The 22,303-nt window shown below is 44.5% G+C and overlaps 1 protein-coding gene across 1 annotated transcript in view; it reads right to left on the minus strand.

The window, feature by feature from the left end:
• Positions 1–22,303, minus strand: part of LOC101650391 (cadherin-6) — a 79,358-nt gene that overhangs the window by 22,075 nt on the left and 34,980 nt on the right. The window contains exons 2-6 of the mRNA XM_004698089.3: positions 16,813–17,107; positions 13,644–13,763; positions 10,465–10,632; positions 7,398–7,585; positions 4,244–4,497 (exon numbers count right to left, since the gene is read on the minus strand). Of these exons, the coding sequence (XP_004698146.1) occupies positions 4,244–4,497; positions 7,398–7,585; positions 10,465–10,632; positions 13,644–13,763; positions 16,813–17,107 (1,025 nt within the window). The remainder of the gene's footprint in view (positions 1–4,243; positions 4,498–7,397; positions 7,586–10,464; positions 10,633–13,643; positions 13,764–16,812; positions 17,108–22,303) is intronic.

The raw sequence follows: 22,303 nt of genomic DNA on the forward strand, positions 1-22,303 counted from the left end.
ATTAAAAAAAAAAAAGAATTAGTAAACAAAACACTCACTGCCATCTCATGAATTGTGGCGCATTGTGACCCTACAGGACAGAGTAACACTGCTCTTTTGGGTTTCTGAGGCTGAGAATTGTACAGGAGCAGACAGCCTCACCTTTCTCTCATGGAGGAACGGGGGCATTTGGACTGCTGCTCTTGGGGTTAGCAGCTCTACATGTAACCTACTACCCCACCACAGCTTAAAAAAAAAAAAAATAGCCGACATTTGTCACAGGAGCTTATTTATTTGTTGCTATTCTTTCCAGCGTAATTCCAATGGGTATAAAGGATTTATACCTACTGTCCAGTCACATTAATTGTGGATGTCACTGATAAGGGCCAGAGTCATCAATTCCAGCTGATTAGAGCAGATCATTTGCCTAGGTAGCCCCCTCCCCCCTGCCACTCCCTGGACTATGCTGCCCTTTGTGAGTCAACAATTTATTTTGCAATATATCTGAGAGGAGGCAACCCCTCCGATGACCCACTCCCTGGCATCTTTGGGCTGCAGGGCCGACCACTACATCTCCCTCTCCTTGTTGCGTAGAATGGTTTGTCTAAATAAGCAGTAGGGGTAAACAGACACAAGTTCTGGGCTAGCACTTCCAGCCGGTGCCTCCCTGTTTGACTGCTTCCTATTTGGGTCAGCAGGCTGGAGAGCTCCTGTTGTTCTCTGTGCAACCTGTCTAACCAAAACCAGCTGGGGGGCGTGGAGGGGGGGCGGGCGGGGGAGACCCTTGGAGTCCTTCCTCTCGGCTGCAACACAAAGTGGGGTTCCCATAGGAGTTTTCTGGTCCACTGGACACCTTTGAGGCAGGAAGGATGGAGCCTGGTCTGCTGCACACTGTGTGTTGTCTGCGGAGATGAAACTGATTTCTACTCTTGTCGATACTGTGTGGACACACCTCACAGATATTGCGGATTTGGTCCCTGGCTGCCACAATAAAGCAAATACAGCAATAAAGCCAATCACACGAATGGCTTGGTTCTCCAGTGCGTATAAAAGCTAGGTTTACACTATCCTCTCGCCCTTGATGTTAGCAACAGCACTATGAAAAATCTGACATATCGTAGGAGTACTAAACTGTGACACAGAGACTGAGGGAGCGTGTGCTGTTAGAACAATGGTGCCCAAGGACTTGCCGGACATGGGGTTGCTGGAATCTCCCATGTGTGAACAAGGCCATGTCTGTGGAGTACAGTCAAGGGGGGCACACGGCAGTGAGGTGTGCCTGTATGTGTCTCACGTGTGCAATTTGTTCATAAGAAATTTGTTCACTGGTCAAATTCTCCTCCCTGGGGCAGAGCTGGGTACCTGGGATCTGGCCACAGCTGTGAAGGAAAGCCTGCACGTGCACTGCTGGGCCCGTAAGCCAGAGGGATGTGTGGGCCAAGAAAGGAGGTGTTTTCACCTGCGAACTTTTCACAATGGCATTTCACCACGCCCTTATGTAAAAATCAAAGGGCAATTCACATTACTAGTTATTCAAAGAAAAATTATTTTGGGGGAGGACCCCCAAATTAAAGATTTGTAGCTGCATAATGGTAAGGCAATATTTGGGGGAGGAATTCTCTGGCATTAATCATGCACCTAATATGACCTAGCACCTAGGTGTTCAAGAATTATGTCTGAAGTTAGCAAAAACTACATCTGGATGTATTTCCTTAAGGTGAGAATCAATTTTCTCCTAGAAAACAAATCACTAAAATATACATTTATCTATCCACATGCCCAGTCCTATCCTTACATCTATAGTTCCAGCTACCCAACCTGCATGCATTAAGGAAAGGCTGGCAGAAAAATGTCAACCTTAGCTGACAGTCAACCCAGTTTGACAAGCCAACTTGGTCTTTCAGTAAAAAAATAAAATAATGCTGAAGGTAAGAATAGTGTTCTGTTAACAAGAAGGAATCTTGGCACAGAACTAGGGCCTGAACTCCCAGTGGACATGACCGTGTTCATTAAAAAGCTGGTGGACCGAACAGAGAAGCAAGCATATGCTTCCATCTGTGCACTTTGAGCACTCAGGGTTCAGCGTTGGACTCCGCGGGTGACCTGGTGATTGTGTAACACTACTAGAGTGTCCCTGTGCCAGGGGTGGGTGTGAAAACCAGAGCTCCTCTTCCCTCTTAACAACAGTGAACGGGTACGTCTGATCCACGGGGTTCATGAAGGGAGCTGGGTTGAGTTCGGGTCCAGTGCAAAGTGTCCACGAGTATTCCAGTCTCGGGAAAGGTAGCTTCCCATTGGTTTAAAATTATTCTGGGTATTTTTGTGTTTTATATGTGAGCCTTGTTATAAAGTTTCATTCGAACAACGGGCCCAGTGGTTAAAAAGTTGGAATTCTTTTATCTGCAAATCTCAAATACTCCCCGTGTAGCCGTCAATGGTTGTCTTTTAAGATAGTTTTGGATTCTATAGCTCTTCTACTCAAAGCTTTGTCAAGCCTCCCCATTTCAATCGGCGTAGGATCTGCTCTTTACCGTGGCTGACTCGCCCACCCACCCCGGTGTGAGCAGCCGTTCTTAGCACGCCCGGCTCCCAGTTGCCTCAAAGCATTGCGCCTCCCTCCCTCTCTTCCAGCACTGGCGGGCCCCTTTGCTTCTTCCAGATCAATAAGGAGACCTGGCTCTTGCGTCTCCATCTTTTGTTTGAAGCACCCCTGCCCAGATCTCAGCAAGCCTCACACCTGCACTTCATTCACACCTCCACACACGACTGGCCACCACTTCTGGCATCGCTGTCTAAAATAGCACCCTCTGCTTTATTTAATGTGGGATACATTGTTTGTTTCTAATCCCATACACCTTCATGCATTTTCAATAGACCCCAAATCAATGGTAACCTCCATGAGTTCAGAACTCGAGACTGTTTCTCTGCTGCAACCTTTGTGCTGAGAACCTGGCTGGTCTACTAAGGGAGGGGCCCGAGAACAGCTCGGTGACCTGCTCAAGAAGAATTCCGCCAGCTTTCCCCCCTCTATTTTTATTTTAAGGGCTTATTTTATTTATGGGCAATCATTTATACAAGGATAGTCTGGCTTAGCAATATTCTTATTTCATTGGTTAAAGGTCCTGGTAAATTAATGTCAAAGGATGGTGGTTGGCTGACTTCAGTGCTTTTGTGATACGATGCTTGAATTCTGAAGCATGCTTGCCCCAAAGAGGACTGAGCCTTGTTTGTAGCATGATTTACATGACGGGGTAAGGAAAGTACAGGGAAAAGAGTGCTGGTTGACATAGGATCCTTCAAAGGCAGCTCCATTAATTTCTCCAGGATTTCAGAGACATATTTTGAAACAGTTCTTGTTATCATTCGAGATTGTATAAAAAAGGAGGGGAGGCATTCAAATGAACTATAATTGTGCCCTAAGTGTGATCTGATAGGGTTATTCACATTTGAAAACAGACTCCCAAGGCCAGGGCTCTGTTCATTTAAAGCCATGCTCGGGTACTTAGGGATTATGTCCACTGGACACTCCTGGCTGGCAGCAGAGTCAAACCTGTGACCCAGCTGGTAGCCTGATGATGCCTCCTTGGTGCCCTAAGTCATTTGGATGAGCGTGAGGGACTCTCTCTGCTCTACCGTCTTCCTGCCTACTGGCATTCTGCCTCCCTTGAGGGGTGGTCCCGTGTGGCCACTGAGACCTGAGAACTGCTGGTGCCCCACCATGCTCTCACCGACCTGGGATCCACATGCCTCTGCACGCACCGGCCCCGCCATCTCTGTGCTTCCCGCTCACCTTTCAGCATTGGCTATGCGAATCTCAAGAGGACCCAGGCCAGCATCAGACCGATGGAGCTGTGTTGGACTGGACTGAGCCGCCTTCTTGGCTAGAAGGTTGCTTCTTCATATAAATTTCTTTCTTGTAACACACATGAGAGTGCACCCTGACCTATCACACAGGCTATTCCCTCCATATGGCTTCTCCACAAAAAATCCTGGGTGATTCCCTGTTTGCCTGCTACCACTTCTACATGAGCAGTGAACTGTTTATAGCTCATATCAGGTTTTCTAAATTTTTAGTTTTATGCTATTGCTAAAAGTTAGTTTTGATGAGCAAGGAGAGGAAGGAACTGTTAGGGAAGTTTCCCTGAAAAGCACCAGTAGTCGGGTGGCAAAAAGGTGGCATCCGTCCTTTGCTACATGCAGGCTGACGTTTACATGAGGACGGCCACTCTGTGAAACAGAGACAAGTTGTAGCAAGCATGCTTACTTGACTGGGTTCCTGGCAGCATCTGGATCTTGGGCTGTTACTGAGCCTATTGTCGTGTTGACCTGCGCATCTTCTCTTATCTGTAGGACGTAAGCAAGTTTGCTGAAGACTGGGGGCTCGTCCACATCCTCCACCGTAATCCTAACAGTGGCTGAATCTTTGAATGGCCCCAGGTAGAGAAAACGGGGCTCCACGTGCGGGTTGGATGCTTCCACTTTGAGGGTGTACACGTTCTTCTTTTCAAAATCCAAAAGCTTGGGGTAGAGAAAGGAGACATCTTTCAAGCAGTGAACACACGTCGTCAAGACATGAGCCTGTTCCCCCCCCTCCCGCCCCGGGCTAACCAACAATAAGCAAACACGATCAGATTGCTCATGACATATTAAGGTAATGAGTCTGGGCAGCACAGGAGACAGAGTGCCATGAGTGTCTCTCCCGACAGGTCGATGATGGGCGGGAAACAATAACATAGTCTAAAAAGAGAGATGACACCCAGCGCTGACAAGGGATGGACTAAGCTCTTGCCCACAGGTGCTGAGCTGAGGTGCAGGCATCATTCTGGGCAGGACACAGAATCTGGTTTTGCTTTGTCTTCTAAAGCCTTATATTGGACTAGAGAGAGCCAAGCTGGAGGCAGGTTGGCAAACACACACTAGATAATTTGGTGTCAGATGTTCTCACATCTGGTCTTAATTGGAAGCACCTGAGGAGGGTTTAGAACATGCCATCATGTCTGGTCCCCACCCTAGACCAATATAAATGAGAATAAATAGTGGTGATGGGGGTCCGTTGTATTTTATTTATTTTAGTTTAGTATTTGTGGGTGTGATACAAATATATGTGATGCAATGCTTGACCTGGTCAACATTCTAGGCCTGTACGCTTCAGGGACATTGGCTACATTGATTAGGATGTGCACCCATCACCTGTATCTGCCACCATTCTCCCAGGGATGGATATGCAATGCTTCCTAAACATTGGGTGCCCTGAAGTTTCAAACATCTCTCCAGGGATTCTCGGTGCAGCCAGAATTGAGAATCAGCCTGGCAGCAGGATGCCACTTTATTTTTATCCAAACCCAAACCAACTCACTGTCAGAGTCAGTTCAGTCCCCTAGCTCCCCGCTCCCCAAGGGACAGGGTAGAACTGCCACAGCACATTTCGGATACTGTAAAGGTCTGTGGAAGTAGAAGCGGCTGGTGGTTTTGAACAGCTGACTTTAATCCCGATGCCACAGGGCTCTTTTCCTTTTATAGATCATGTTTATTTAATTAAAAAGTTTTTCTGCACGAGACAATAAACTATCCCAAGTGATATCCTGATAAGGGCATCGGGCTAATTATTTGCCTGAGAAATAATGATTATTGTCAAAGGTCTTTGGGCAGAGTGTCTCCACGATTGGAGACCCAGGGAGGGAACCAGGTGTTTATTGCTACCGGCCAGATTCAGATGATAATATGAAAAGGCTCACCAGAAGCCCAATTAATCAAGATCCTAGCGAATGCCACTCAGCCGGCTAAGGCAATATTTCAGTTTGCATCTGATAAGGCCCAAAGAAAATTAAAAAGGTTAATGCACACTAATGGCCTCCTAATTATATTATGGCATAAAATATTGGTCGGAGTGTCACTAAAACATGCTTGCTCGTGTTTCCGGATATTAAGACACATAATCCAAAACTTATGAAAAAAAAAAAGGTTGTTTATGTTGAGATAGTGCTGGTATTCACTGAAGAAAAAGGGAAAACATGACATCTCGGCATGAAAAACAGTGAAAACTTCCAGACAGCGCATGAAAATAAATCCCATTTTTTGCCTGGGAATGTAATACTATTAAAAACAACAACAACAACAACAACAACTCTGGCTGCCATCGAGTCAATGCTGATGTATAGAAACCTCCCTGTGGGTTTCCAAGACAGCAACTCTTTACAAGAGTAGAAAGCCCAGTTTCTCTCCCACGGAGGTGCTGGCGGTCTTGAACTTCTGACCATGTGGATCACACAGCCCAACGCATCACCACGGCACCACCAGGGCTATATTTATCAGGCTTTGTGATATTTTGGTCACACTTCGGTAGACTGTTTTGTGAAGCTAGTTTGTAAGTTTGCTTTACCGGCAGAAGGTCCTGGGTTCCAGCTCCCGGCAGTGGTGGTCAATGACAAGGAGCCATGGTGGCCGATGGCTACATGTTGGGCTACAATTTGTCAGGCAGCAGTGTGAAACCACCAGCCACTCCTTGGGAGAAAGATCGGGCTTCCTCATCCTGGGAAGAATTAGTCTCGGAAATTCCCAGGGGCAGTTCTACCCTGTCCTTTCGGGTCGCTGTGAACTGGCACCGACTCAAGGGCACAGTGAGTTTGGAGGGTTATTTTTGGAAAGAGTCAACAGGTACTGATGGAGAAACTCAAAATTGAGAATGTAAAACCTATCACTGTTGTGCTAGAGGAGGAAAAGTAGCTAGAGGTGGTGGGAAAATGTATGTCATTGATTTGTGTTTGTTTTGTATTGATCTATGTCTTCCTTATAAAATTTCGGTTTCAGGGTTACCTCAACCACTCAGGCTTTTGATTAGTGTCTTCCAATGCACGCCTCACAAGTGGTAGTTCTACATTTATCAGTTGGGTCATTGCCTTCCTGTTCTACTTCTCCCACTGGATTGGTCGTTTCCTGAGAGCAGAGCTCTTTCAGTTGTATGTGCTATTGTGCCCCTAGCCCCTAGAACAGGGGTGGCCCATTGCTCATTTGCAGAAGTTACTTGATGCATTTTGACTTATGTACTGTATATACTCTTGTATAAGCAGACTGAATATCAGCTGAGGCACCCAATTTTACCCCAAAATCTGCATAAAAAATGGGCTGAAAAAAACTTGGCTTACACACGAGTATATACGGTAATTTGTTTCTATTTACTTACGTAGGAACTTCTAAATACAAAACTCTAAATAGTCTGGAGATAATGCCAACTTAAAAGGATCGTGGACCCCCAAAAGCTAGCCAAAGACATCTCTGAACCTAGTGGGTGCTCTTCTGACTCATTAGAAAAATAACAGGCCAGAGGAATGCTTATGTGAGATGTCATAGACCTCAGCCACCCAGCAGGCAGAAAACCGGCAAGGCATTCATCTGAGTGGGACGTTAAGAAAAGGCAGCACCTTCTTGACCGTTATGATTCCTTCCTGGGTGTCTTGGTCGGTGATGACGTCAAACATGTCCAGCCCCTCTCCCTCTGTGATGCTGTATTCAATTTCAGCGTTCTCTCCCACATCAGCATCGCTGGCTTTGATTCTGCCAATGGGCGTCCCCGGTGGAGAAGATTCAAGGGTTTTAAACTGGTATGAACCTATTAATCACCAGACAGAAAAGAGTCAAGCACAGACGAAGCATTCTTCTAGCACAACCCCAAAGGTGTGTGTGTGTGTGTATACTCCCCCTCCCCCCCACAGTTCTCAGACAGGACCATGGTAACAGGCAGATTTGTGGTTTTCTCAAACGAATGAATAGAGCCCCTTGCTTCCTTATGTCTTTACTTTTCTGATAGCCGAGGTTATGTCTTCTGTTTCACGATCTGTCCCGCTGCACACGGTCAATGCTTCTCTCAGCCTGTAGTCAGGCTTTAAAGTGGGTGGTGTGGTCGGGAGAGTGCAGCCGGGAGCACAGAGGTTCAAAGGCTCCTGGTAATGTCACCCGACAGCAGAAATATAAAACAACTTAACGCGGATTGTGACTGGCAGCCAATTACTAGAAATTCTTGAGACGAGACCTTTCTGCCATTGCTAATAATGAGGTTGAAGTAAATTACAGCCATTTCGAGGATGTATCCAAATAGGCATCCTTTGACCTGTACACAGAGTGAAGTCTAGCTGTGGAGTTAGTGGTATAAGTAAATACATTCTTATTCTCTTGACTCGTTCTCTTAAGTTTTGTGAGTTTCCATTTAGATCTGTTGCCCGGTATGTAATAAAAACAAACAAGTGAGCAAAAAAGTAAAATAAAATAGCAAAAGTATAACGTATTTTACCCTCCTCCATTATATTTCACCAATCACTCATGTAAATGGTTTTGAGAGACTGCAGCAGACACGGATATCACTAAAGTCCAGTGAGCCAGTACTATTAATCCACAAAGTATTAGGCTTGTCCAGAGCCTACCACCTCTGGGTGGTCTTCTATGAGATGCCTTGGAAGAAACACCTGGTAATCTTCAAGGACCGCTCCCACCCAAAAATAACCCAACCCTGTCATTGAACACCCGATAGAGCACAGTTCTACTCTGACACATGTGGGATCAACATGCTTCAGAATTGACTTGACAGCAACTGGTACCCATTTTGACATTCCTTGTTCCCCTGTCCAGTAATGAGCCTTGGTTATCCAAGGAGTGCGGGCAGTGACCTAAGAGACCCGGTGGTACCAAGAAGCGGGTGCATCCTTACACTCTCCTTCCAAAGGCTGTCCCTCTGGTGAGAAAAGAGACTGCAAGACACAGTCTCCGTTATCCTGATGCATTCAGCTCAAGTCACAGGGCTGGGCGGGACTTTGGGCCTCATAAAACCTTTATTTTAGCCATCAAATCAGAAGTGAGCATTCTGGGTTTAAAGAAAAAAAGCAAAACCAAAACACAACAACAAAAACTTTAGCTAGCTCTAATAAAACATACATATAAATAAAAATAAAGCGATTTTATTTTGACCCAAGTCTAACGCCCTTTCTAGAAGGAACACCCATTAGCCGATCATCTTTTACAAAGTGCCATGGTTAAGGGAACAGGCTTCGGACCTAGGAGAGGACTGCAGTAACTTCTCATGAGATCATGGTCAGACAGCAATTTTGCTCGGGGAAGAAAGACTGCCTTTAAGTGACTTCCCATGTGGGCGCTGCTGTTTGAAAGGGTGTGGGATGGGAAATGGGCATTTATGGATGTTGTGCTTTTAAAATTCATCTATTAAAAATTCCCCTTCCTATCAAGTCATGTGAGTTAAGGATTTGGAGAGGACTTTTTGGTGCCTTAATTAACTATAATAGAGAAAACTGTTTATGATTACAAATGGACTAAGTACAGAGTTCTTTCCACAGTTATATTTTTAGAAACAGTAAAGTGATAAATCCTCTCCTTACCGAGCTTTGTGAGGATTTAAAAGAGATTACATGCCTGATTAAATTCACAAAACACGAAGTCAAATTTCTCCTAACAAAGGGTGGCAGCTTGTACACATATGTTCTGCACAAGCACGTTTAGGGCTGCGGTAGCAATTTTAATAGGAAACATAAAACGAAACTGCCTTGAAAACAACAGGCACGTCAGCCAGTTATTAGCACAGAATCATTAATGTTTACTAAGTCAATTTACATTTACTAAGGGTCAACTTTTTGGCCAAGTCTTTCTCCAAAAATGTGCCATTTCTTATGAAAACAAACCACTAAAACCATGGCTGTTGAGTTGGTTGTGAGTCCTTGTGGCAGTTACATCAACTACTGTCAACCTGAGTGAAGGGGTGGAGTCTAGCCTGTCAATCAGATCATAGCCAATGAGGCCTCGGTGTGGGCATGGCCTTCTGAGGCTTTTGGGAACTCCTGTCTTCCTCCCTAGAGTCAGGATGCACACTCTCCGTGGGAGGGATTCCTGTTGACAAGCCACATGGAGCTACGCTCATGGGGCCAGAGCACTGGAGCTGGAGGAGCCACATGGAGACCCACACCAGCACCAAGATGCTTCCACCGCCTCTGGATCCACAAGATTTCCCACCCACTGGCCTGGGATCTTCCTGCATTCTGCATCATTGCATGTGTTGCATGAGTCTGAAGAGGACTTTTTAGAATGGTATCGGACATATGGGTTAATATCAGACTTATGGACTTGATCTGGACTGGACTGGGCTGGGATGTCTTCTCAATTACTCTTTGATATAAAGCTGTTTCTTATACACATGAGTGCTTATGAATTTGTTTCTCTCGTCAGCACAGACTAACACACTCAGGGAGACTCCAGATGTGCAGTGTAGAACTGTGATCTGGAGGCTGTCAGGCTGTGACTTTGGGAAGCAGATCATTAGATCTTTTTTCCAAAAGGCCTCTGGATGGGTTCAGATGGCCAACCTTTTAATTAGTAGTCAATTGAGTCACCCAGAGTCTCCTAATTCTTTCTCTAAGTTCACTGATCCTTGATAAAATGGGAAGTAAACATCACTTTTTTAACAAGTTAAAAATTTAAAAACGTTCCTACTCTGGGGAAACCGGGGAGGGTTGTCGTTGACGTCAGTCAGTGTGATGTTCACCGTGGTGGTCCCAGACAAGCCCCCCATCTGGCCGCCCATGTCCTTGGCTTGAATCACCACTTGGTACTGCTCCCTGTTTTCCCGATCCATGTTGAGCAAGGCTGTCTTGATGATACCTACGGAGAGGAAAACCAGGAGCGGAAAGGGAGGTGTTAGGAATACCTCCTGGAATCATTTATTGATGCAAACAAACAGATTTTCACCTACAATATGCAAAACCCAGTGTAAATGTCAGGGGTGATGTAAAAATGATCATACACAACCTCCGGATGGAATGATACTGAATTATAAGCATGCAGGGAAACATTAAAAAAACACAACAGAAACCAAAGTATCCAAACACTCTATAGTAGGAGAATGAAAATAAGTGTAAGTCAAATCCTGAGACAGAATAGGTGGCAAGAAGTATAAATATTAAGAATTAGCAGATGATCCAGCAAAACGGAACATGGCCTATGGGATAAAGCATTCTCCAGCAGCTGCTTAAGAAAAGACACTTGGGTGTAATATGAGGCAATTGTTAAGGAAGCCAAATACTTGAACCGATTCTTGAGTTTCATTTTACTGATTTGGCTAACTGCTCCTCAAATCTACACACCGTAATGAATGCTCGGGGATTGTGTAAACCACAAAACTTTGGTCTTCAGAAAACACAGCATTCGTTCTCATAATTAATCATCTAGTCTGATCCCAGAGAACTTAGCCTGTCCTGAAGGGGATATAGTAGTAGCTCAGCTGGTCCCAGTAGTGACCAGCACTTCAAAGTTGGGTTCAATTGATCTCCTTTGTTAGATGGTTATAAAATAATTAATTGAAAGAACTTCTGAAAAGTTGGCCTATTCTCCATGAAGGATTTATGCTTACATTAATAGCATTCCTTCAAATATTCCTCAACAAGCCTTTTACATTTTTAACCTTTTCTGGTAGCACTTTCCATTACTTAACACCTAAGGAAGCTGAAAATGCCTTCCTTTACATTTTTTAACAAGAATATCAAAGACAACAGGTCAATTTTATACCAAGAGTCCAACTCTCCATGACAGTGCAGCTGCTTTCGGGTCTCTAAATAATAGAGCATTTCTATTTTAATACAGATCACCTTTGCCTTTTGTTCTTTAAGGTGAATCATTCTAATGCTTCATTCTCATTTTCTTTCTCCGTGGGATCCTTTCCAACTTCGTTGCTCTGTTTAAAACACCGACTTCTAACTAGATGGAACAATCGAGGAAAGCCTGATTTCCTCTAACAATAATACATTTTTGCAAAATGCATAAAGAGGACTCAACTCCTACGAGGACAGAAAAATCTGTGTAGAATTTCCGGATTGTTTTATTTAAAACAATCATCATAAGACCTGTTAGAGATTAAATTGGGGTCGCCTCCCCTCTCCTTCACCACTGTCTTAAATACGTGTTGAATTCAGAACCTATGGAGCCCTCGTGGCTTAGTGGTTTTGTGTGGGGCTGCCAGCTGCAGGAGAGAGTCAAGGCTTTCTCCTCCTGTAAGGAGTTAAGTCTCAGAAACTCGTTGGGGCAGTTCTACCCTGTCTTACAGGGGCACAATGAGTCAGAATCGACTCCATTGCAGTGAGATACTTGGGAATCTGATCCTCTTTGGAAATAGGGTTTTCGTGTGTAGTGTGTATATAGCATAGTGTGTCTCCTAACCTTAATCAGTTCTGAGTTATAAAAAGATCAGGTTAGAATTTTTACAATGCAAGTGGGGAAGGTAGATGCGATGCGAGTTTCAGCAAGGAACCGGAGAATGATGGAAGAGACAAGGGCCTTCTCTGGAGCCAGAGACAAAAGGGAGTTGTAAACAACTAACCAACCAACAACCTCCCCATCCCCCCGCCCCCACCATTAACCAAGACAAAAATACGAAACAAAAGCCAAACCCACTGCCTTCGAGTTGATCCCACCTTGAAGTGATCCTATAGGACACTGTAGGGTTCCCCAGACCGTAAATCTGTACAGAAAGACAGCCTCATCTTCCTCCCTTGGGATAGTCAGAGGGACCAACTATCAGCTTTGAGGTTAGTAGCCCAACGCTTAACACAACTGCTCCACCAACGGTCCTGACTCAAGAGGAGCAAGTATCCTGATTTCAAACTTTTACCTCCTGTATCATGATAAATACATTCTTCTTGATTTTATTTTACAAATGACCTTCGGTGGCATTTCTGTTACAGCAAAGCGAGACCACTAATATTCAGCCGGAAAACCCAAACCAAACCAAACCCCACAGCCATTGGATCCATTTCTCCCCATAGCAACCCCTTTTCAGTTTATGAGCCTGTTAATCTTGACAAGAGAAGATCCTTTCACCATTCTCCCACGGAGCCAGTGCTGGTTTTGAACCCATGACCTTGAAACTAGCAGTCTAACACTTCTCTGGCAAGTGCCACCAGGACCTCTTTCTTCTTGAAGAAAGGACAGAAAAATGAGCTGTTAACGAAGACTCCCATGTAGGTATTTTGCTTTGCTGGATGAGGGCTGTCTCCGGATAGGCTAGACAATGACGTGATAGCAAAATTTCACCAGCTTCATGGGACTGAAGTTTACTTCTTGCTCATGCTCCAGGTGAGCCTGCGGGAAACTCTGCTTTTCATACCTTCTAGCATCCAGGTGGAGACCCCAGCTCTACCCATGATGCCGGGATCATTTTGGCCAGTGAAAGGGAACGTGGTAGATGGGGTACCAACTCTAAAAGTTCTGCCTGGGGTGCCCCCTGCCACTGTCACTCTCATTTTATTGGCCTCCCTAAAGCACACGGTCACGGCTGTCTTCAGGGCTGGGCGGACAGTTCCTTCCTGCCGGAAGTCGTAGGAGTGGTTCTCCAAAGAGAACAGTCTTTCCACTGCGCCCACACCTGGGAGAACAAATCTAAGGCAGCGCCTAGGCGTTCTGCATCTACCCTCGGTAAATGTGGTGGATGGAAGGTTCCTTGTCAGATTTCTTGATTAAAATGCTCTGGCTGTCATGCTCACACATACGTCACTGGTGTCGGGCTGATGAATCTAAGGGAGATTCAATCACACTGATTGATTTTTATTAAAAAATGCTAGCTCAGCTGAGGATGCCAATTAAAATTATAGACTGTGAAAAGGCCAAAGAGGAAGCCTAACCTGTTTCTGATTCAACTGAGAAATATGGCTGTCCTTGGAGGATGCTGTAGACAACTTTGGCACTGTTCCCGTATGTTGGATCATCAGCGTCCGTCGCTGTGACTTGGACGACAAAGGTGCCTGTAAATGACAGAAGATGAAAGCAAGTTACAGGTCTATTTCCAGTCCTTGATACATGCGCAGAAAGACACAGCATGACCTCACTGTTAGACAGAGCAATCAAGGCCAGGCAATGGACGTGGTGAAACCTCCTGGGAGTTCTCCCTCAAAGGAATGGCACTGACATTTATAAACATCGAGTGGATTATTCTAAAGATAAATTGATGGTCATGGTTTTGGATGGGACTTATACCAACTCATCCCCCCAAGGGGGAATCAGACTCTTGTGATAGGAATTCTTGCTGGTGAACCAAGCCTCAGTCAATTAGCATCTGGTATTCATTTGCCAAAGGATCAGTTCAGGGGTTGCCCACTCAGAGACATGAGTTTGATGGGAATTCTGAATCACAGGTCTTCTCCCTTCTGGAAAGTGATGATATGGATGTGAAGTTTGCAAGGCCAGCTATTTTGTGACTTGCGATACACTGAAGGACCAAAGCACACCCCACTGAACAGCACAGAAAATCACAGAGAAACAGCTAGAACTCAAGTGAACTGTGTTTATTGCCCACTTTCATTTGAGATCTTAGCAATGTGACTAAATCAATACAGTAGTTATTTGCAGTATTTCAAATAATGCAACAAATCCTAGCTTCTAACAAGTTGTAGGTACATCGAACCGAGAGGAGGCAGTTTTGGATTAAAGCGAGTTGTTACTGCAACAGCAGAGCCTAAGCATCTGGGCCCTGGACTTCACAAGATGATCTTGAATTAAATACACAACGAAGGCGGTGATGCTTCAGGTAGACCTTCTTATTTTAGGGACCGCAGTTGCCTAAGTTCCTGGAAATTCCATGCACATTTTTACTGGACAAAAAGGTCTATATATTCTTAAAGGAAGCTGTGACTTCAAAGAGAAATAAAGGCCTCTGATTTTAGGGTAATATCCACACACAAATTGTTACTATACTGTTAGAGTTCTTTCTTGCATGCATGAAGGGGGCAGAGATGTTCCAGTTAGGGTATATTAGAATTTTTACAATGGTTTAGCAGTATCAGGACAACAGTTAAGAGCCAGCCCTGGTGGCACAAAGGTTAGTTAAGGGTTAGGCTGTTAACCGAAAGATTGGTGGCTCCAACTTCTGGAAGAAAGAACTCACAGCCTGCTCCCAGAAAGATGACGCTTTGACACAAAACCCACCAAGAGCAATCAACGTCCTGTTTATTGAATAAGTGTGTGGGTCACCAGATATCATGCTGGGAGCTTGTCACCGGCGTTCTCATTCAATCTTCATAATAGCCTATAGGAATTGACAATGATCCTTGTTTCTTAGAGAAATAGAACACGAGGGCCGTGGAACCCACTGCTGTATGCAGCAGAGAAAGTTTTCAGACTCAGATCTGCTTGGTGCCCATTTGTAATCCCCACTATTGGTTGACCCTATTTTTCTGTCGCCTCTCTAAGATGTTTGTATAGATCACAAAGATGTCCTGTTAATTTATGATAACGATGAAGATTAACATCATCATACCTGCATGAAAAAGCTTCCCTTTTTGAAGGCCTAGGAGTGTCAGCTGTCCTGCAGTTTTTTACACAATGGTAAGTTCTATAATGATGTCAAAAGAGCATGGGGCTTTGTCTGGTTGTAGCAGCCCTGGATGATGATGGAGAGAGGGCCCTTTATGAATTCAATCTGTCTTCTACCAGCGAGAGGGAAGCTACATTTTTCCCCCTGATGAGTTTTCTTCTAATGGAATTTCACTACTCCTTTTGGCTTTTATGAGGAATTGTGCTTTTTCTAGCAAAACAAAGTGGTTTCAAGCAAAGAGGAGAAGCAGCTTCCTCCTGAGAATGATCTGGACGTCTTACGACCATCTCAGTGGGTTGGGTATTTTCAAACTCTTGGATCTGTGAACAAAAACGTCTCCACATCTGACTCACAGGATTATAGAATTAGAAACGTTTTCATCATGTAATTTCAGCCCTTTAGAATTTGACACTGAGCAAAAATAAAAATAGCCCTTTAACGAGTCATTTGGAATTTGGCAGTGTCTCCCACCAAGTATTTTAATATGACTGCGAGTGATGTCAGTAGTATCCTTTAATAAAAAATGTAACCCTTCTCCCTAGCTAAACAAATGAAACCCACACGTTTTAGCTTTAAAATTGGTAGGAGAATGATACATCCACAATGAATTCACCATACTAACTGTCATGGTAACCTTCTTAATGTCACCAACGAGCAAAAAGACCAATATCCCCTACACACACACACATACACCCCCCCTCCCCCATATATATATTTGCGTTATGGTTTATGGACTTAAACAACTTCTCTTGAAATCTCTGACCTAAACCTATGGTGACTTAGATAGTTGTTACTCTTGAACCGAGTGTAACTTAAGGCTGACTTTGCATATTGACCTGGAGACGCTTATCTGGAGCCTGTTAGCCACATGGGCTATGAGCAGTAGATAAAATGGCTTTCTCTGGCCCACTAAAGAAGTGGGGGTCAGAGGCAGAAGGTCCTGACGCGGGAGCTGGAATGGAAGTGGTGTAGATGCCATGTTCTCCCTTATCTCCCACCTGCCTCTGACACTTTTCATACGTCCTCACTTGAAGAAATGCCAGTTTCTTCAAAATAAGAAAAGAAGTAAGACTGGAAAATTATTTGAGGAGCCCTGGTTGCGTAGTGGCTACACATTGGGCTGCTACCTGCCGGGTGGACAGTATGAAATGACTGGCCACTCCACGGGAGAGACAGGCTTTCTATGCCTGTAATGAGTGACAGACGCAGATACCCACAGGGGCAATTCTATCCTGCCCTGCAGGCTCAGCGAGAGTCAGAATTGCCTCCATGGCACTGAGTTTGGTTTTTGGTTTGAAAGGAGTAGTTAGAAATATGGGACCACTTACAAAAAGGACAGACACGGATGGGCTGAAATATGGTATTTTAGAATTCGGCATCTCTAACTGCATCCGACGAGGTGCATGTCACTCCTATGAGTTCCCATTCAGATGCTGTTCTAGGAGCGAACGTGGCTGGTGGAAGAGCCACCACTCACTCACCAACATCAGCCATTTCGGGGACGGTGGCCGTGTAGACCTCCTTGGTGAAGATGGGTTCATTGTCGTTGATGTCATGGATCTTGATGATGAATTCAGACTCGGGTTCCACGGGTCTGCCTGTCCTTCGGTTGACAGCTTGAGCTCGCAGGATGTAACCAGGTTTTTCCTCCCTGTCCAGCCTCTTGGTGGCCTGGATGTCGCCTGTGTTTTCGTTGATAATGAAGAGATCGCCTGCTCCATCTCCTGAAAGGATATATTTAAGTGATCCATCTCCTCTATCCTGGTCTGAATGTAACTAGTGTAGAAAAAAAAAATTAAAGAAAGTAAAAGTCAAGCTTGTGATCCTAAAAATGTTTTCATATTTTGTCTTGATGAGGCATGCTACGGTTACTTTCATTTAAGCCTCCGTAAGGGATTCAGGTGTCGATCCTTTGACAAGTTACATAAATTCATAGTATGTCATATGTCACAGTTTCCCAGAACGGGAGCAGAACTTAGGGATCATTGAACAATTATTATTTTGAAGAAGGGGTAACTAAGGGCAAGAGCATTAGCTTGCTCCCCAACAACATAAAAGGAGAGTGCAAAACTTTGTGGAAAAATTCCATTATCTTTTCATTCCATCTCTTCCACAAACCTTTTGAAGCCCCCTTATATTAGCCTGGCTAGAAGGAAACTCCTATTTTTACTACATTATGACAGTTTTCAGATTTTGTGAATAAACACTCCTCCTCCCTTTTAAAGCACAGAAGTTAGAGACCCTGTAGAGAAGTAATATAATTTCAGAAAACACCTTGAGTTTTGGAATTAGCTCTGGGTATATTCTACCTCAGGGTATAGTTTGCTCCGGGTATAGTTTGCTATCTTGGTGAATTTAGGAAAGGTCGTCCTTTAGTTTACTACGATGGAGATTATCATCACTTTTCTGGGAAGAGATATTATAACTACATGAAAGTCAAGTTGGAAGTGTAGAGAATCACATGGAATACAATTAACATTAAGATTTTAGTTTCATGTAGGAAAGTACTGTCTAATAATTCACACCACCCTAAAGCAAGGTTAGCCTGCCCTAAGAGGTGGTGGGTACTTGAACCTGAAGGTAACCAAGCAAAGGTGCAGATGACTCATTGTCCTGCTCTTGGTCAAGGATTAAATCAAATGGAGGCCAACATATTTTTTATACGGAAGATGACAATTCTAACTTGGGAAAATAACCCATTTCCTAAAGATTATTTCCACAACGTTGAGTTCTTATTGCTTCATTTCCCCCCTCCAACAAAAGCTTAAATAGTACCTCATAGATCTTTAGATAATCAAACCCTATGCACAAATGATTAAAAAGTGCTTTTTATGAAGAGCTCTGATTATAGACCCTACAACTCATAAGATCAAGGTAGTTTGAGTAGAAATACTGTTCATCTTCACCTGATTCCAACTCAGCCTGACCAGGGCATGGGCTATGTGACAATAAAGATAGCAGCAGCAGATGGTCTATCACGTCCGGGTCCTTTTGATGAACACTGCACAATATGCATACAAGTGTCTATAAACATGTCGGAAGATAGCATCCTAGAGAAAAATTAGCTTTTAAAATATTTTCTTCTTTTTCTGTAAAAGCAAAACCAAAAAACCCCAAACGAATCCCTTCTCTCTAAAAATTCCATGGAATATCATTTATACTAAATGCTGAGAGAACAGCATTGTCCAATCTATATATGTGCGTGTGTTCATATGTACACACCTACATTTGAAAGCCTGCAGTGCAAAGTTGTACTTGACTTTGTTGAATCGAGGTTTCTTTCTTGTTTTCAGAATGTGTTTGGGGGCTGTCACCCATATGGAAATGCCCAATAAACAATTTTCCAAGAAACACACTTTGGGAAGCATGAACTAATTCAATTTATCATTTTGAAGCCAAGTAAATGGATTTTTGCGATGATGACATTATTCATGTAGGTTCTAAAAAAACCAAATCACACCACTAGTATGAACGAGTCAGGAGATTAGAACTTGGGTGCGAGAAGAGGGCTTGTAGGTAGATCCCTTGGTGCGATGTGCTCCTATTTTGAAACAGGGAGCAAAACCGGGCCCAATGCCACACAGCTCATGCTCGTTAACAGCAGAGTTTGGTGCAAAGAATATTATTCAGACAATTAGTAGCCTGGAAAGCAATTTGGCAGACATAATGGAAGAGAAATGCGAACGGGGAAGAAATTGCTTAGAAGTGAGAGGAACGCAATAAGACATGTAAAACAAGCGCACTCCATGATTTGTGTAATGTGAGAAGCTAAAGAAATGTTGAAACCATGATTACACAGAAAGAGCCGCTGGGGAAAATTTAACTCTCCATCGTCAGATTCTAATGACCAAGGAGAGCTCTTAAACAGCTCTTTCATTAACTCATGAGTATCAAAACCAACGTGGTTGCCCTTTGGGCCATCACTCTCGAGCAGCCCTGGTGCAATCTGACACATGCAGGGGGCGCCACAGACCTGGGCATGGCTTCCGCTCCCGGTCTTTCAAGCTCCGAATCTCAGAAGCCTAGAAGGACGCGGTACCCCAATCCTTATCCACAAAGTGAGGGTATTAAGAACTACATGACAAGGAGTTGTGAACATCTAATTCAAGGTAAATAAATACGACATGCATTGCTACAAGCAAGGATGAGGTTGGCAAAAAATGATGGGGACGAGGGAAGACATAAAAAAAGGCAATAGGAGAAATCACAGCTCCACACAGTCTTACAATAACCTGGTCATTTAGTTTCACCAGGTTGTACACGGGGCAGCGAACTTCAAGGTCATTTGAAACCCACCAGCCACTCTGAGGGAGAAAGATGAGGCTGTTGGCTCCTGTACAAACACACAACCTCAGAAACCCTCTGAAGCAGCTCCCTTGAGTCCCCGAGGTCCCTGGGAGTTGAAATCGACTCATGGAAATAGCAGAGCTAAGGAGAGAGGTGCGGGCTGAACGAGTGTGGGAGGGAGGGTGGGAGTACAGCACAAAAAGAACAGCAAAGCAGCAACAGAAAACGAAAGGAAAAAAAATCCATGCCATCGGAAGGGTGATGCGTGTTCTAAATTATAAAGTCTCTCCCAAGTTTAACATATTGCTGTTACTGCTATTAGCTTCCAGTTCCTAAGGAGGAACACCCTAATAAGGGTGTTTTTGCTCTTATTGTGACTTTGAGAACTTTGCTTTGAGGACTTTGAAGACCCAATTTCATTCACCCGCGGTATCTCTAAGGTAAAATCTATTATCAAAAGCCGGCCTGTTCTTCTTCGGGGTGGCACCTGCTGGCTTTGCATGTGATTTATTATCTTCTTCATTCCACAAGCTTCTAGGCTCTCCTCTCATCACTTGTACTATGTAATTGCTGCACACTTAGTAGGTGAATACCACATCTGGTTCAGAAGATTTATTCGGGTAAAAGTAATCAGAAACTTATTTTTAGCTGTCAGAAGAGCCCATTCCGATGACTTACAGAACAAACACCGGAGACAATATAAAAGGGCAGAGGAGATGCCAAAGAAGAGTGCGCACGGAGGGGTTGGCTTACCCCATCTCCATTCTGATTTATCAATATTTGAAAACCAGAGGGACTGCGCATCGCTTCCCTCAGGCATTATCTGATGATAAAACAATTGAACCTCACCCCCCGCCCGAGCGCACTGTCTGGGTCTGACACGCGCGCAGGTCAACTTCTCGACACCCCCTTGTTCTTTCTGGCCTTTCTCCTCCCCTTCCGCCGAAGTCCTCCTCTTCTCTGTCCTGGGGGGAAGTGCCAGGGAGAATGGTGGTGACAACCAGACAGTAGGGGTTTATTGAGCACTTCGATTTTAATTGGATTTTCCCTTTTGTGATGTCATTCATCATGGCCACTGCGAAAGACAGAGAAGTTGAACAACAAATAAAAGGTTGGAGGCTGCCCCAGGCATGTGTTTTTGCATCTTCTTTTCTTTTCTTCTTTTTCTTGTTTTAAAGTAATTTCAGTTTAATGGGGCTGTTCTATTAAGTTTAATCATCTGGTTCACTTTTAACGATTCACCATCAAGTCAAAATGAGCCCCTTCCTCCAAGGAAGGCGCATCTCCTGGGTGGCTGGCAAGGCTTTTTTACTACAGTATCTGTAGTGCTTCGTTCCAGAAGCTTCTTGGTGTTCGGGGTTGTTTTGGGTTCTTCTGTTGATTATTGTTTAGCACAGCATGTTGGCAGAGAAGGACAGGTATCTGTGGGGATAGACATGGCCTCCTGGAGGGAGCCATCTAAACAGGGCCAGCAGTTTGGCTTGCTGGATGCGGGGTGCCACTGAGACTATTTCAAATCTACGGCCATTGAGTCAGTTCTGACTCATAACTCAGCCAGCACATTGAATCTGACTCCTAGTGACCGATCAGACGAGGTAGAACTGCCCCTATGGGTTTCTGAGACAGTAACTCTTTGCGGGAGTAGCAAGCCTAATCGTACTCTGGACTCAGAGACCCTATATAAAGTCTCCGAGCCTGTAAATCTCGACTGGAACAGAGAGCTGCAGCTCTGTTCTGCAGATCAGCTAGGGGGGCTTGCATCAGCAACTTTAAAGTTTGCAATCCAACCCTTACCCTACAGAGCAAACAGAGCTCCGTTCTGGAAATGCAACATCTTTTTCTATGACTCGGAGTCAAATTCAAAGCTATCACACTAATTACACAGAGGCTTAGTGATTCATGATGGTACCTAACGTGGCTCCCAGGGAGCCCTGGTAGGGAGATCGGGTGAGCATTGGACCACCAAATGCAATGTTAGCGGTTCACCCCCACCAGCCATCTGGAGGGGGAGAGATGAGGCTGTTTGCTCCAGTAAAGCTTTACAGACGCAAAGCCTACAAAGGGCACTCTGAGTTAGAATCAACTCAATGACAGTGGGTTTGAGTAGGAACGTGGCCCCCTTCCCTCATTTACCCGTGAGTCACTCTCTGGGTGAGTCACCACACAGAATCTTCGAATTAAGCAAAAGAATCGTTGAGATAGAAAATAGGATCCAACCAAAAGTTTACCCCTTGCCATTGGTCTGATTCTGACTCATAATGAAGCTGTTTGCTGCGCCTCAGGTAGGTAAGTGGCAGTCTCCTTCCATACAGATGACAGCACTGGAAACCCCCGAGGGCAGGCAGCCTCTATTCTAGGGGGTCACTGTGAGTTGAAATCGGCTTGATGGCAGCTGGTTTGGAATGTAGCTTTTTGGTTAAACACACGTTTTATCTGGAAGGCAACTTAGGGATGGTATCTACAACCGCCCGAGAGGAGCCTCCGAGGGAAAATCTGCAGTTCTTCTTTTTGCTAATATGAAAATTTGAATTTTGTCTAATATACTTGTATAGTGCCATGCAAATATAAAGTGGCCCTTTAAGAGATGTAAAGGTTTCTGGTTTGCAACACCCTAGGGCACCGAATACACACGAACTCAGTGCCATCAAGTCCATGCGGACTCACAGCGACCCACTAGGACAGGGT

The sequence above is a fragment of the Echinops telfairi genome, unplaced genomic scaffold (genome assembly GCF_000313985.2).
Source record: "Echinops telfairi isolate 266 unplaced genomic scaffold, ASM31398v2 ScPeMD7_7469;HRSCAF=8507_1, whole genome shotgun sequence".
In the NCBI taxonomy this organism is placed as follows: domain Eukaryota; kingdom Metazoa; phylum Chordata; class Mammalia; order Afrosoricida; family Tenrecidae; genus Echinops; species Echinops telfairi.